The sequence below is a fragment of the Octodon degus genome, unplaced genomic scaffold, assembly GCF_000260255.1.
Source record: "Octodon degus isolate 3935 unplaced genomic scaffold, OctDeg1.0 scaffold00039, whole genome shotgun sequence".
Classification (NCBI taxonomy): domain Eukaryota; kingdom Metazoa; phylum Chordata; class Mammalia; order Rodentia; family Octodontidae; genus Octodon; species Octodon degus.
The window spans coordinates 659,627-673,857 of record NW_004524615.1 but is presented as its reverse complement, the minus strand read 5'-3'; the positions used below and the strand labels follow the sequence as shown (position 1 = coordinate 673,857).

Sequence of the window (14,231 nt, the reverse complement as noted above, 5' to 3'; positions counted from 1 at the left end):
CACGGCACAGGCTGCATAGACGCCGTGCGCACCTGCTGGGTCTCTGCATCCAGGGGCCTGGGGCTCCTCGTAGGGCACGGCACAGGCTGCATAGATGCCGTGTGCACCTGCTGGGTCTCTGCATCCAGACTGCTCCCAGTTCCTGCAGTGGTGGCCACCATAATTAACTTTGAGAGAAATGCTCTTCAGCATGCTGGATCCTTGTCCCTATTTCCGAATTCCTGGTGTGCCTGCTGAGGGCTGCCCTGCTCCCACAGGGATAGCTATGCCACAGGCCCCACTGACCCTGAACTTCCTACTCACTCCTGGAGGCTGCCCTCTGGTGCAGAGGATGCATCTGTCGGGACGAGCCTCACCCGGCCCTGTGTTTGAGGGTTGCTGGAGAGCTGGGGAGCTCACCAGCGTGGATGCCAGAGGCCTATAGCTCAGGCTGTCAGCACCACCACCCAGATGGGCTGCTCTGTTCCTCCCCTTGTGCGGTGGGCACAGCAGACGGGAGTGCTGTGAAGACATACTGCTCTGGGAACCTGCACTGTGCTTCCTCTCCCTGAAGCTGCTTGAGCTGGTCTTTAGATGCCCCTCTCAGGGGCCTCTGCTGGCCCTTGGTGCTGGCATCCAGGCGCCTGGTGACTGAGCTCCCTCCTGGCCAGCCGCCTGGCACCCAGCACTGCATCTTGGTGTCTGTTCCCTCTGGCACTATAGTCAGTGGCATGGGGCATGGGGCAGTCAGGAGGGTCAGTGAGAGATGAGGTTGTGCACAGGGGCTGGACATGGAGATGCTAAGAGCCAGGTGGGAACTTGGAAGCTGCCACCTTGGTCCATTTGGGCCGCTGTGGCAAGGTGCCGTGCAGTAGGTAAGTGGGTTGTGAGCCCTGCGTGAGACCCACGGGGAAGGCCGACAGGCACTGTGCTCTGGTGGTGACGGCTCTCGCAGGTCGCTGTGTTCTGGGGGGCAGCCCCAGCCCCCCGTGTGCCCTTCACATCCCTCCTTGGCTCAGGTGTTGCCGTCCGGCATGAGGCAGACACTGTGCTCTGGTTGTTGACGGCTCTCGCAGGTTGCTGTGTGCTGGGGGGCAGCCCCAGCCCCCCGTGTGCCCTTCGCATCCCTCCTCGGCTTGGGTGTTGCCGTCCAGCATGAGGCAGGGAATAGAGCCACGCTATGGTGAAGTGGCAGTGATTGTAAGGCCTAGGTTTTGAGATTTTCCTTAGCAGACCTGCACAGACTCCCTCGACAGCGTCTTGTTCTTGAAGAAGATCAACACATGCTGGCAAGACCACTGCAGACAGATGGTGAGCAGCCGCCGCCACCCTTTCCATAGCTCTGATTCTGTGCAAATCCAGCCTGGGCACCTGCATGTCTCTCACTTGCTCACGTCTGCCATGGTCTAACTCAGCCTCTGATCTTACCAGGCGAGTGGCAGCAGGAGTGATTGCGGATGCTTCCCTCATCCCAGCACAGTCCACAGGAATCAAGCTAATTTAAGCTTAGTCGGGTAGGAGCATAGCTCAGTGCTAGAACTCTTGCCTGCCCCATGGGAGGCTCAGATCCACAGCACCACAAGGAAGGAGGAAGAAAAGAGAAATGGGCTCGGGTGTGACAGTGCGCCTGGAGGACCTCGCAGTGCTGAGCGCTGGGTGTGACAGTCGGGATGGAAGTGTAAAAGAAATCTTTAAGCTGAGTGATCTCATGCTGCTGTCAGGGCTGCTAGGGATGAAAAATACCAAGGAGACAGGTGAAGTGCAGGAGAATGAGGGTCTTGGTAGGCGGTTTCTCCCCAAGAAGCGGCCGTGTTAGGTTGGAGGTGGCTGGCACCGCGTGAGCTGCGGTCTGCTCTCAGGTGGTGTGTTCTTCTTCTGGCCTACAGATCATGGTCAGGAGCATCTTCCTGTTCCTTGACCGCACGTACGTCCTGCAGAACTCCATGCTCCCTTCTATCTGGTGAGTGCTTCTGCTTGCTGCCCAGCCTGGCAGGATGTCTCTGCCATTGCAGCTGTTGGGCACACTGTGTGCTGACGTTATACCCCTGGGCATGGTGCAGAATCGGATCTAGCTGGCCTTAGCCTAAAAGGTACCTATGAGGAGCAGTCAGAGCTGTGCCCCACTTCCCTGGCAGGTTGCCTCCCTGACAGCCAGCAGTGCAGTCCAAGTGTGGCTCCAAGGAAGGGAGGGAGCATGTGGGGTGATGCCTACGGAACCCAGAAAGAGAAAGTAGCCTCCACAAGAGTACATAGGGGTAACTTGCTGAGCAGACATGTAGCTCCCGGGACATCAGCCTACTCAAGGAACATGAGCACTTTATTATTAGAGATCAGTGAAGGGTGGGGCCGGAAGAGCAAAACTACAGTCCAGTTTTATGTTCACTGTTGCCCAGGGACATGGGGCTGGAGCTGTTCAGAAACCACATCATCAGCGACAAGATGGTCCAGGGCAAGACCATCGACGGGATTCTGCTGCTGATTGAGCGAGAGCGGAGTGGGGAGGCTGTGGACAGGAGCCTGCTGCGTAGCCTGCTAAGCATGCTCTCAGATCTCCAGGTGGGCTGCCTCCTCCCTGGCCTGAGTAGGGCCACAGTGCGAGAGCGTGTCAGCCTCTAAGGTTAGTGTAGGTGACCCCACACTAGTGTTGCACCACTTGCCACAGAAGAAGAGACTGCTTGAAATACTGATTTTCTTTCGAGTGAAGTATGTTATATACAAAAATAAAATCAGGTGAAAACTAGAAAGACTGTTGACTGGGGGGCCTGCCCCTTAGCTCAGCTCTTTAAGTACCTACTTCAACAAAGCAGCCAGGCTCAGGTTGCTGTGGTTCGATCCCCAGAAAGACTGTTGACTGCACATACAAAAAGCCCAAGGGCCATGCTGGTCTAAGTGGTACCCTCTTAGAATCCCAGCATCTGGGAGTCTAAACAGGAGGAGTGCCATGAGCTCAGGCCAGCTTGTGCTACATAGTAAGACCCCCACCTTAGAAAACAAAACAAAAATAAGGAGCTAACCCCGTAATGGAACTACTGCTCTTAAGAGAAGGGCCCGGGCCTGCACAGAGGAGAGGGCTGGCTGGGTGGGGTAGGCAGCCCAGCCCCGGCTGTCGGGGCATTTCAGGCGCTGCCACTCAGCCCAGCCATTAACCACCCATTTCCTAGGTGTATAAAGACTCATTTGAAGTGAAATTTTTGGAAGAGACTAACTGTTTATATGCTGCAGAAGGCCAAAGACTGATGCAGGAGCGTGAGGTGAGACAGGTGGTTCTAGTGCTTTGTTCCATGCCTCTAGGTTTGCCTCTCTGCACAGTTTCTTGGGGTTTCCTTCTCACTGGGCCTGAGACAGAGCGCCGGGGGAAACTGCAGTCTCACTGGAGTCCCCAGCAATGACCTTACTTCTCACTCTAGTAAAAATTTCATGTCTCCCCCTTAACTTAAAAACTCTCTTTGCCTTCCTATACAAAGCCCCAGAAAAGTAGTTTCCGAAATAAAGAGCTTCTAGTTTAAGCATGAAGACAAAGGATAAATTCTAAATATTAAAGATAAAATCCATCTAAATTTTTCATCTGTGCAAAAACCACTGGGAAAAAATTCCATGTGGAAAAATGTAAGTGATCACAAGATGGCCCCAGCCAGTACTTAGCTTCCCAGGCTGGAAGCAGCCCTCGAGGGAGGCAGGGTGGCAGCGGGTGTTGCTGCCTGCCCACTTGGCTCTCAGGAAAGTTCCACCTTCCTGCACCACACAGCTTGGTGCACAGAGCAGCTCTGGTCCCCTGCTGGTAGCTTTGCTGGCCAGCCAGGGGTGTGGCACCAGTGAGCTGCAGCCTTCCAACCCAGGCACCAGTCCTGTCCCAGCATAACCTGGGAGAGAGGGGCTCGTAGCCTCCTGGAGGACAGCAAGGCTGAGCTAGAGGCATGTGTTACCCTCTGGGTCACTAAACTCTTCCCTGGAAGTGTGTCCCTATTTGGCTTACATACATGGAGTTTTCTTTGTTTTTGTTTTATGAGGTAAAGAGGGTTTCATTTCTTGGCTCCCAAAATGTCTTTGTGTTGCAATATTTCTTTGTAAGGTTCCAGAATATCTTAACCACGTGAGCAAGCGCCTGGAGGAAGAGGGAGACCGCGTCATCACCTACCTGGACCATAGCACACAGTGAGTGTCCCAGTTGGTGGTGTCCCCCGCAGGCATTCTTTGGCTAGACTCTGACCCTGACTGCTCCCGAGAGCACTTTTCCTTACGTACATTTTGTGAACCCTGTCTGTTATTGTCTAGCATTTGTGGGTCCTCCCACTGTGGAGACGGGGCCTGTTTGCACTATTGGAGTGGTGTTGACTGCAGCTCTTTCAGTTGTGAATTTTGGTTAGACATCTCAGTGGCCGTCACTGTTACTGTGTTGCTGCTGCGTGCTTTATCTTTTTATCTTTTTTTTCTAGTCCCAGGTAGCAAGAGATAGGGAAACAGACTATGTCTGGGCCAGGTGTGTGGCACCTCCGCTTGTGAAGCACAGAGCAGACATGGTACATATGGGGGGGTCCACACTTGAAGAGCTTGCCCCCTGCTGCAAGGACAGGCAGGGGAGATAGGGATGGGCTGGTGATACAGTGGGAAAAGAAAGCAGAGTCCTGGAGGGCAGAGCCGAGCAAGGGCAGGCTGGCCTGGGGATGTCAGTGGGCATGGGGAGGCAAGGACTCGGTTCTCTTCAGACAGCAGAGAACCTGCTCTATCCCAAAGCCACCCCTGTGAGGTGCCTTCCCGAGCTTTCACTTCAGTTTATGAGGAGCTTCTCAGCACAGGTCTCACGGCAGTCAGGGCAGCCCAAGGAGGGAAGTCATGGCAGTTGTGGCAGACCCAGCGTCGCCTGCCCGAGGTGCGTTGCCCGCAATGCACCAATTTTCTCTCATTGCTGAAACAGTACCCAGCAACCACAGCTAAAGGAGCTAAGGGTTATTTAACTCAGAGTTTGTGGAGGTTTCAGTCCATACTCAGCTGGCTCCAAGGCAGAGTAGCATGTAGCAACAGAACCCAGCAAAAGCAACTGGAGTGGGGGTCAGGCAGACAAGCCTTTTTCTGTAGCCTATATGGTATCCATTTTACTAGGATTATGGCAGTGCCAGTCTAGTCAGTGGACTGATCTAGCAATCGCCCAGCATTGCACGAGAAGTCAGTCATTCAGCTGCCTTCGGAAAAAATGCTATGACTGCATGAGGCTTTGGGAGGGACTTCCAAACACAGCCCATGACAAGGACCCACAGAGACGAGGCGGAGTGTCTGGGGAGCTGCGAGCAACGCACCTTGGGCAGGGTGACGCCGAGTCTGTCCCCTCCTTGGGCTGCCCTGACTGCCGTGAGACCTGTGCTGAGAAGCTCCTCATAAACTGAGGTGAAGGCTCGGGAAGGCACCTCACAGGGGTGGCTTTGGGATAGAGCAGTTTCTCTGCCGTCTGAAGAGAACCGAGGAGCCAAGTTGGACTGTAGGTAATCCCAGAGGAAACCAGAGGAGCACTGCTATGTGCTCTGTGGTGCCCTGTGTGCCCAGTTGCACTGGCCAGACCTGAAGGCATCGAGATGCCCTGCTCTGTGAGATACTCGCAGGCCAGTGTCCAGGTGCCTGGGGAGCACTGCAGGTGACTGGCACAGCAGGAGGTCCCTAGTGGTTCTGAGAGCGCTGGAACGGCGAGGGCTGAGAGGCTTCAGACAGCAGTGGCACAGAAGCTGGCGGGAACACTGAGGGAGAAGGGAGCTCAGCAGAGAGAAAGGTCCCAGCCCGGGACCACAAGCCCAGGTGTGACATTCAGGGGGGTGGTTGTGCCCATGGGCTGAAACCAGACTGGATGCCTTTAGAGCTCTAGGCTTTGCTGACTGGAAGTGCTCGCCAGGGAGGCGGGGCTCTGTGGAAGCCTGAGTGGGTACCGCTGTCCCCATCCAGGGGTCCAGACCATCTGCAGAGCTGCCAGCCTCGCTCAGCATCGGCCACAGGAGGGAGTGTGCTCTGCCCTCTGCCCTGCTCTTACGTACCTGCCCTCTCCCACAGCTCTCCCTTCCACTGTTTCTGATACTTATTCTTTGCCTTTGTAGGAAACCACTGATTGCTTGTGTGGAGAAACAGTTGTTAGGAGAACATTTGACAGCCATTCTGCAAAAAGGTGGGTTTTCCTGAGCCGTGAATTAAACTGAAAGCCCATCCTCAACATGTAGAGGAAGTTGCCTCTCAGTACTGTCCTAAGAAAGTCATTAAGAATCTTCCAGGGAGGGATGTGAGGAAGAAGTGCCTAGAAGAGCTCTTCCTGCCGGAAGCCCAGCCAGTCATCCGGGCTGAGCAGTCCTGCGCCACAGGGTCCACCACTGTGGCCCAGCAGTCCAGCTGCCCCGTTTGCCCACCCACCTGACCTGGGTAAAGAGCCCAGGTGTGACATGTGTGGACACTGGCTTCCCAGAGCCTTCTCACTGTGGTAACTGGGCCTCATGGAGGCCTGTCCTTTCCCAGTTTGACAAGAGTGAGCCCAAGTCACAGGCTGCAGTCACAAGGTCCTGGGGCTGTCCAGAGAGCAGCACAGTAGCGGGCAGCTTTGCGTGGGGCTGCTCAATCTCAGGGCCAGGCCCTGACTGCCTGCACAAGAGTGGGCTTCACTCAGCTCCGCGGTGGCCAGCTCCCAACATGCGCATTCCTGACACCACTCTCTGTCACCTAAGTGCTTGGTGTCACCATCCAAGTCACTTGAGACACGTGGAGGCTGCAGCCTCCCAGCCATCAGCTGTCCAACAGGAGTGGCCTCATCGTGCTGCGTGAGTCCTGCTCAGGCTCTGCTCTGCCAGGCACGTGTGCTCTTGGCAGCGGGGCACGAGTGGCAAGGCACCAGCGCAGGGCTCCCGGTGAGGCCAGCACAGCAGCGAGGAGAAGCAGAATTGTCACAGAGCTTCCTCGGCACGCAGGCCTGGAGGTTCCTGGTCCCCAGCTCACAAATGAGGAGGCAGAGATCTGAGCAGCTTGATGTGGGTGCCTTAGTCATGAACAGAGAGCCGGGTTCGCTCCCGCTTGTGTTTTCTGCTTACACTTTGCCAAAACCCACAGAGGTGGTGTATTTTTGTGTAAATGGGCACTTACTTTACTACCTGCGTATAAACAAATGCATTCAGAATTTGTACCAGGTGTTTTTTTAAAACAGTAAACAGTCACTCCATAAAGAAAATAGAGGGGGGCTGGCCAAATAGCTCGGCGGATTAAAGCACCTGCAAGCAGGCCCAGGGACTGGGCTTTAATCCCTGGGCCTGCCGTGCCAGCCCGACCCCAGGGCACACTGAGACAGCGATTCAGACTGGGCATCTGTAAACAGAATCACTACGAGCCTAATCTAGTAGACCCTGTAGACCCTTCCCTAAGATATAATAAAAAAAAAAAAAAATTAGTATTTGGGGCCAGGGAGATGGCTCAGTGGAATAAGCACTTCCCTGACAAGGGCCTGAGTTCAATCCCCAGTTCTGCTCCAAAAAAATTTAAAAAAAGGGGCTTCAAGTAAATAGTAGAAATTTACATAAATTGTTTCCACACATTTTGATGAGTGAAATTATAAGAAAATAGCTATATTTGTAAAAGCTTGCTCTTAATTTTATTACAAGTATTTTATTTTTATTTTTATTTATTTTTTTGGCCACCTCAAGATGCCCTTAGGGCATTTCTGATTTGGTGGGAGTATCTGGGTTTGAACCACAGCATCCTGAGCCTGAATGCTTCGTATAAGCAGGCACTTAAACCACTGAGCTAATGGGCAGGCTCCCTAGAAGTATTTTATACGTATAAAAGTTCAGTATATATTTTTTAATTCTTTTTCTTTTTTTCTTTTTCTTTTTTCGGAACCGGAGATTGAACTCAGGCCCTTGCACTTGCCAGGCAAGTGCTTATTCTACTGAGCCATCTCCCCAGCCCCTATTTTTTAATTCTTTAAAACACTCAGGGTTTAAGGAACGTAAATTTTAAACTAAGACGTGTACTGCCAGGTGTCGTGCCATGTGCCTGCAACCCCAGCTGCTCCGGAAGCTCGCAGGTTCGGGCCCAGCATGGGCAGCTTAGCCAGGCCCTGTCTGAAAAGGAAGCGTGAGAAGGGCTGGGGCCAGCACTGACAGAAGACAAACGTCTCTTTGCATCTGGACGGCTACGTGGACCGGAGAAATGGCGGGGATGGAGTTCAGGCTCAGGATCCAGATCTCAGGCCCCAAGTCTATGCTCTTTCCTACCTGCCAGGGTAGCTAAGAGCCCTACCCTTCTGTGCACAGCCTTCTGCTCAGCTTAGCTGCCATGTGAATTACCAGAAAACTGTTTAAAAACCACCAGCCGTGGTCAGGGAGATGGCTCAGTAGAGTAAGTGCCTGCCTGGCAAGTGCAGGGTCTTGAGTTCAATCCCCAGTACTGCCAAAAAAAAAAAAAAAAAAGCCACCAGCCCCACTTTTCTCCTATAGTAAGGTTTTAGGAAGTCCTTATAATATTTAAATACCTGAAACAATTAGAACTTTAAAATACACTTCAGAATATTTAATGAACAGTAAGTAATTGTTCTCCCACACTGTATTGTGTTTGTTAAAAAGTAGAGAGTTAATATATTAGTAAACCGTTGGTGGAAGTGGTTTCTTATGTCGCCCCTCTTGTAAGCAAGGGGCTTTCACGAGGTAAGGAACTGACATGCATGCTGGGGGGGGGGGGCTGCCAAACCCCGCCTAGATACTTAGCGAGGCCAGCCTGCCAGCCAAAGGCACATGCACCCCCCGCGGTGCCGCTCTTCTGCTGCCGCCCTGTGGCAGCGAGTGAGCAGCAATGTGACTTCCCGCTGGACCTCCTCTCTGCATCCCAGGGCTGGACCACTTGCTGGATGAGAACCGAGTGCCTGACCTCACACAGATGTACCAGCTCTTCAGCCGGGTGCGGGGCGGGCAGCAGGCACTGCTGCTCCACTGGAGCGAGTACATCAAGGTACTGAGGTCTCGGTGCCCCTGCATCCTGCTTGGGGACTTTTTGGCAGGGGGGATGGGCAGGTCTGAGGCCGGAACGCGGCTCCATACACCAGTGGCACTGCTGCAAGAGCTGTGTGTTCCCACAGACGGGGATCTGCACTGTTCCCAAAGACTACCTATATAAACGTTTTCCTAAGGGAAGCATTTCTGAGATAACACTAACAGTGACAGAACCACACGGGGACTTGTGACCTCGAAGCCACTTTTGTTCTTTGTCAGCACAACCGCGGCTTCCTTCCATGGTCGTGGTCTCTTGGACCTCTCAAGGGGTGGTCTGCATCACTTGCCAGTGGTGTCTATAGGAGAGCTTCCCACTGTGCTGTGGCTGGTGGTCTACAGCCTACACCTGGGTTTATCGTCTTGTGGCTAGGCATTCTCTGTGTCGCTCAGATGCCACTGCACAACTTCTGGGGCCTTCCTCTGTGTCTGAGGCCTTCCTTGCAGAAGATGCCTGAGGCTGGCCCATGACTCTGATCACCAGGCACCTCCTGCCTTGAAGGGACACAGACCTTCCTGTGGCCACAGTGCAGAGGGTGCTGGGGCACCGAGGAGCAAGGCCAGGGCTGCCACCAGAGTGCAAGGCCAAGAGGAGTGGTGTTCCTAAACCTGTCTCTGACTTGACACTAACTTGCTTTTGTAGACTTTTGGGACAACAATTGTCATCAATCCTGAGAAAGATAAAGACATGGTCCAGGACCTGCTAGAATTCAAGGACAGGGTGGACCACGTGGTGGAGGTGTGCTTCCAGAGGAACGAGCGCTTTGTCCACCTGATGAAGGAGTCCTTTGAAGCCTTCATCAACAAGAGGCCCAACAAGCCTGCGGAGCTGATCGGTAGTGCAACAGTGTCCTGGGCCCTGACCAGTTCAGGAGAATGAGGCTTTTTGCCCAAATGCCCAGACTCCTTTTAGGGTGGGCGAGGGAAGGGCTTTTACCAGGCTCTCTGGACATGCACACCTGTGCAGGGGGAGATGTAGCAGGGATTTGGTAAAGACAGAGAGCTTGACCACTTAGGAGAACGGGATGAGGAAGGTTACTCCAGTTTGTGTTCCTAGACTGGGAGCTCCAGAGATGTGTGTGCTAAAGGTCCCAGCAGTGCTGGTTGCGCCCATCCTAGCTGAGAGGCAGTAGATTCTCAGAAGTTGACTGAGTCCCAGTGCCTCCACCTGGGAGCCTGACCCATAGCTTGGAGTGGTCCGGATGTGAGGCACTCGTTAGTCTTAGGTACCCAGATGGGCAGGTTGTGAACTAGCACTTTGCATAATTACTGTAGTTCACAATAAGGTGAAAACAACATTTTAGGAGTCATAAACTTCTCACTGGCCAGTAGAAGTGTTTTTTTAACTTAAAAGTTGAAAGGGGCAAAAAGCTACAATAACGGATGCAGATTTGGTGTAAGTGGGTTGTGACTAGGGTACAGCATGCCTGGAGCTCATTAGACAGTTGGCCACTTTTCCGTGAATTCAGAATATTCCATAATAAAATGAGAAAGGGAAATGCCAATAAAAGAAAAAGTCCAAAGGCAGTTTGATAATCTTTTGTGCCATGTTGCTGATTGTGGTTTCTCCACTGATCAGAGTGTTGAGCTTTTAGGAATCAGGACTTTGGACAGCATTGGGTTGTGTCGTGAGGCAGCTCCTGGGGCGGAGTGCGTGCACACACACACACACACACACACACACACACACCCCACATGGGCTCATGCCCTGCTCAGGGTAAGAAGCCCAGTAAAATGCTCTTACCTTCATTGATACTTTGACTGTAGCCCTGTGGGGCCCTAAGAAAACAGTCTTGCTGCATGTTATAGTCACCTCTGAGTTTCTGACTGCAGAGCTTTGACAGGGACATCCCAGTTCCGTGGCAGTGTCTTATGGCAGAACCCAAGTGCTGTATATAGCTGCTGGCGTGGATCTTCTCTCTAATCTGGAATTAGGAAAGATAAGACCCCTGCCTCCTAAACATTCAGTCCTTGGTGAAGTTAAACTTGGGAGGATTTTTTTGCCCACAGACTGAGCGCACCAGGCCTCTGCCCTCTATCCTGCAGGAGTATTCAAGAAAGGCCTGACTGTTGCCAGAAAAGATGTGAAGGAGAACTTTTTCTGGGTTGTTTTTCTTTTGGTGGTGCTGAGACGGAGACTGGGCACTTCTGCATGCTGGGAGGGTGCCATGCCCCTGCCGGCCCCCTGGCCAATTTCTAATCGAAGCTCTCTCACAGCCAAGCATGTTGACTCCAAGTTACGAGCAGGCAACAAGGAAGCTACCGACGAGGAGCTGGAACGGATCCTGGATAAGATCATGATCCTGTTCAGATTCATCCATGGTAAGTGCCCAGCATCGAGCCTGACTCCAGCAGAGTCGCCCCAGGCTTGTTCTGTGTGTGTGCAACTCAGCAGTGTCTAATGCCTTCCTTGTTCCCCTCTGGTTCCACCAGGTAAAGATGTATTTGAAGCATTTTATAAGAAAGATTTGGCAAAAAGACTCCTTGTTGGGAAAAGTGCCTCAGTGGATGCAGAAAAGTCTATGCTGTCCAAGCTGAAGCACGGTGAGCTTGGGGCAGGCCCTGCCCTGGGGCGGGGACTTTCCTGCCTTCTGACTCGACCCTTCACGTGTCACAGAGTGTGGGGCCGCCTTCACCAGCAAGCTGGAGGGCATGTTCAAGGACATGGAGCTTTCCAAGGACATCATGATGCACTTCAAGCAGGTGAGTGGAGCCAGGCGAGGCACAGTCGTACTCCAGCGGCTCAGAAGGTTGAAGCAGGGGTCATGAGGTCAAGGCCAGCCTGAGTGCCGTGTCCAGACCTGCTCTCCAAGCAGTGTGAAAGGCTTGGGGTGTAGCTCCTTGGCAGAGCGCTTGCCTCCATGCCTGAGGCCCTGTTTCCAGCCCCGATTTGACCAAGAGAAAGTGGGGAGGGACAGGTAGCTTCAGGAGAAGCAGCCTAGGCCTGGGGCTCGTCACATGGGCACTCACCAGTGACAGGGCAGTGCAGGGTGTGACGCGATAGTGCTTGTTGAGAGTTTATTTTGAAAATTGGAAGTTTGCTGCACATTATGTCTCATGCTTTTAAGATGATTATTTGATTTGGGTTTTCTCTGTCCTAGCACATGCAGAACCAGAGTGCCCCAGGCCCCATCGACCTCACGGTGAACATCCTCACCATGGGCTACTGGCCCACATACACACCCATGGAGGTACACCTGCCCCCCGAGGTGAGCCCTGGGCACCCTTTTCCCCTGCTCCCTGTGGGAGCCATCGTAGGGGTGAGCACTGGTTACAAGACCTTTGCTTCTGCAGATAGCACAGAGGTGTCGGAGGCCCAAGCCTGTGGTAGGAGGCCAGGGAGCTCTTGTCAGTGTGACAGCTGCGTCCTGGTCTGTCAGCTCTCAGCAGGGTCTTGGGAGTGTGTGTCTAGTGCTCAGCAAGCCTCATGAGCACACAGCTGGTACCGCTTCTCTGTCTCCTGGAGGGCTTGGAGCCCTGGTGAGGTCCAGTGGGGACACAGCTGCTCTTGGTGGCAGGAAGCAGCCATGTGGTTAAGAGTCTCGGGCCGATTCGCCCTGTGTCATCAGTGCTTTTACATCCCTGTGTAACCAGGAGGTGGTTTGTGGGCCAACAGAGCCAGACTCCGTGTCTGTTTCTCATGTGTCAGCTGCTTGAGAGTCTCCTGGATGGATGGGTCCATTTTCTAGTTCTGCTCCAAGGATGCACTTTCTACGCAAACCTATTTGTGTTCATGCCTATCTGTCTGTCTTGTCACATGGATGCCTCAGTCTGGCCTGTCACCTCCCATCCTCATCATCCTGACCCTTCTTGGTCCAAGACGTGTTGAAGTTTTAGCATAATGTATTTTTATTAAGTTTATTGATACATGTTAGGTATACATAATAATCACTTATTACAGGAAATTTGTACCTGTACATGATATAACTTTTTTTTTCCCCATTACCCTACCCTCCCTTCAACCCCTCTTATTGATTTGTAAAGGTTTTGTTTCCGTCTTTTCTCATCAGTTTTTTATGTTCCCTTCTGGTCAGATATACCTTACTTAGCTTATGGTTTTCCATCTTAAGTATGCATGAAGATTGGCTGTCATAAAAGTGGCATTAAGCGTGTTCGCTGTGCCCCACCACTACCTCTGACTTGTTACTCCATGTGGAGACCAGTGCCTGGCAGGTGTCACACTGTGGTCCCCTCCCCAGGTCCTGCATCCACAGCCCTGCCCCCACCTCTGGATTGCTACTCTAGATGTCCACATAGTGAGGTCATAGGATGTGGCTTCCTATCTGATTCCTTGCTGTCTCTGTTGCAGCGTGTGTTGATACTGCACACTTCTTGGGCATTGTCTGTGTAGACTGCGTTTTTGTTAGTGAGCGAGAGGACTTTCTTTGGGTTATTATGAACAGTGCAACATCATTGTTGCTTTTGTCATGCTGAGACAAAATGCCCAGCACCCACAAGATAAGGGAGGAAAGGTGTATTTTTTTTTTCTTTTAGTATGACAGAGGTGTATTTTTTTCTCCGATTAGCAGGATAGTTTCAATAACGAATACATTGCATATTGTTGTCTTAGTGGTTATTCATTGTACAAGATGCAGACATGATATACTGTCCACAAACACTATTAGAACAAATCTTTCTATTCATTGAATTAAGAGAATGTAGCTGTATATCTATCCGAATTATTTTGAGTATACAGATAGAAAATGATCGTTCACTTGTATCCCCTTTTTTTGTTTAGTTTTGTCATTTAAATATTACAGGTGTGTGAATTCAGCAAATTATTCCAAAATAGTCCAGTAGTCCATAATAGTAGTGGGTTTTCCATAAGACTGGCCATGTCAGAGTTGTTGACTTGAGCCTTTTACAGCTCAGCATATTAATATGGCTTTACTTTTTATACTTTGTTTTTATACTTTTCTGCTGGATGGTTAACACCAAGATAAAGCAAGACCTATATAACAAGAAATGCAGCTTTTGTATCTCATAAGGTCAGTCAAATCCCCTCAGAATTTATCCTGAGATCCTGTACCTCAGATTGTAGATCCTTTGTCAGTGTCAGCCATGTGAATGAGTCATGGCCATTGCTTGACCAATTTGCTCTCTGTGAAAGCCTGAGAGAATGTTTTTTCTCCATGTGACTCTCCTTAGGCTCATTCTACATCATCGATCACTTTCCTCTGTGGCCCCATAATCTCCTTGATCAGAAAATTTGGGACACAACTGAGTTACACGATGTTATAGTACAGATTTTCCTAT

The 14,231-nt window shown here is 51.8% G+C and overlaps 1 protein-coding gene across 1 annotated transcript in view; it reads left to right on the top strand.

Moving 5' to 3' along the window:
* Window positions 1-14,231, top strand: part of Cul4a (cullin 4A) — a 38,750-nt gene that overhangs the window by 14,384 nt on the left and 10,135 nt on the right. Inside the window, exons 4-15 of the mRNA XM_004631160.2 lie at window positions 1,221-1,290; window positions 1,866-1,939; window positions 2,373-2,535; window positions 3,141-3,230; window positions 4,049-4,131; window positions 6,054-6,121; window positions 8,819-8,937; window positions 9,619-9,811; window positions 11,193-11,297; window positions 11,409-11,519; window positions 11,593-11,678; window positions 12,077-12,184. Coding sequence (XP_004631217.1) covers window positions 1,221-1,290; window positions 1,866-1,939; window positions 2,373-2,535; window positions 3,141-3,230; window positions 4,049-4,131; window positions 6,054-6,121; window positions 8,819-8,937; window positions 9,619-9,811; window positions 11,193-11,297; window positions 11,409-11,519; window positions 11,593-11,678; window positions 12,077-12,184 — 1,270 coding nt within the window. The remainder of the gene's footprint in view (window positions 1-1,220; window positions 1,291-1,865; window positions 1,940-2,372; window positions 2,536-3,140; window positions 3,231-4,048; window positions 4,132-6,053; window positions 6,122-8,818; window positions 8,938-9,618; window positions 9,812-11,192; window positions 11,298-11,408; window positions 11,520-11,592; window positions 11,679-12,076; window positions 12,185-14,231) is intronic.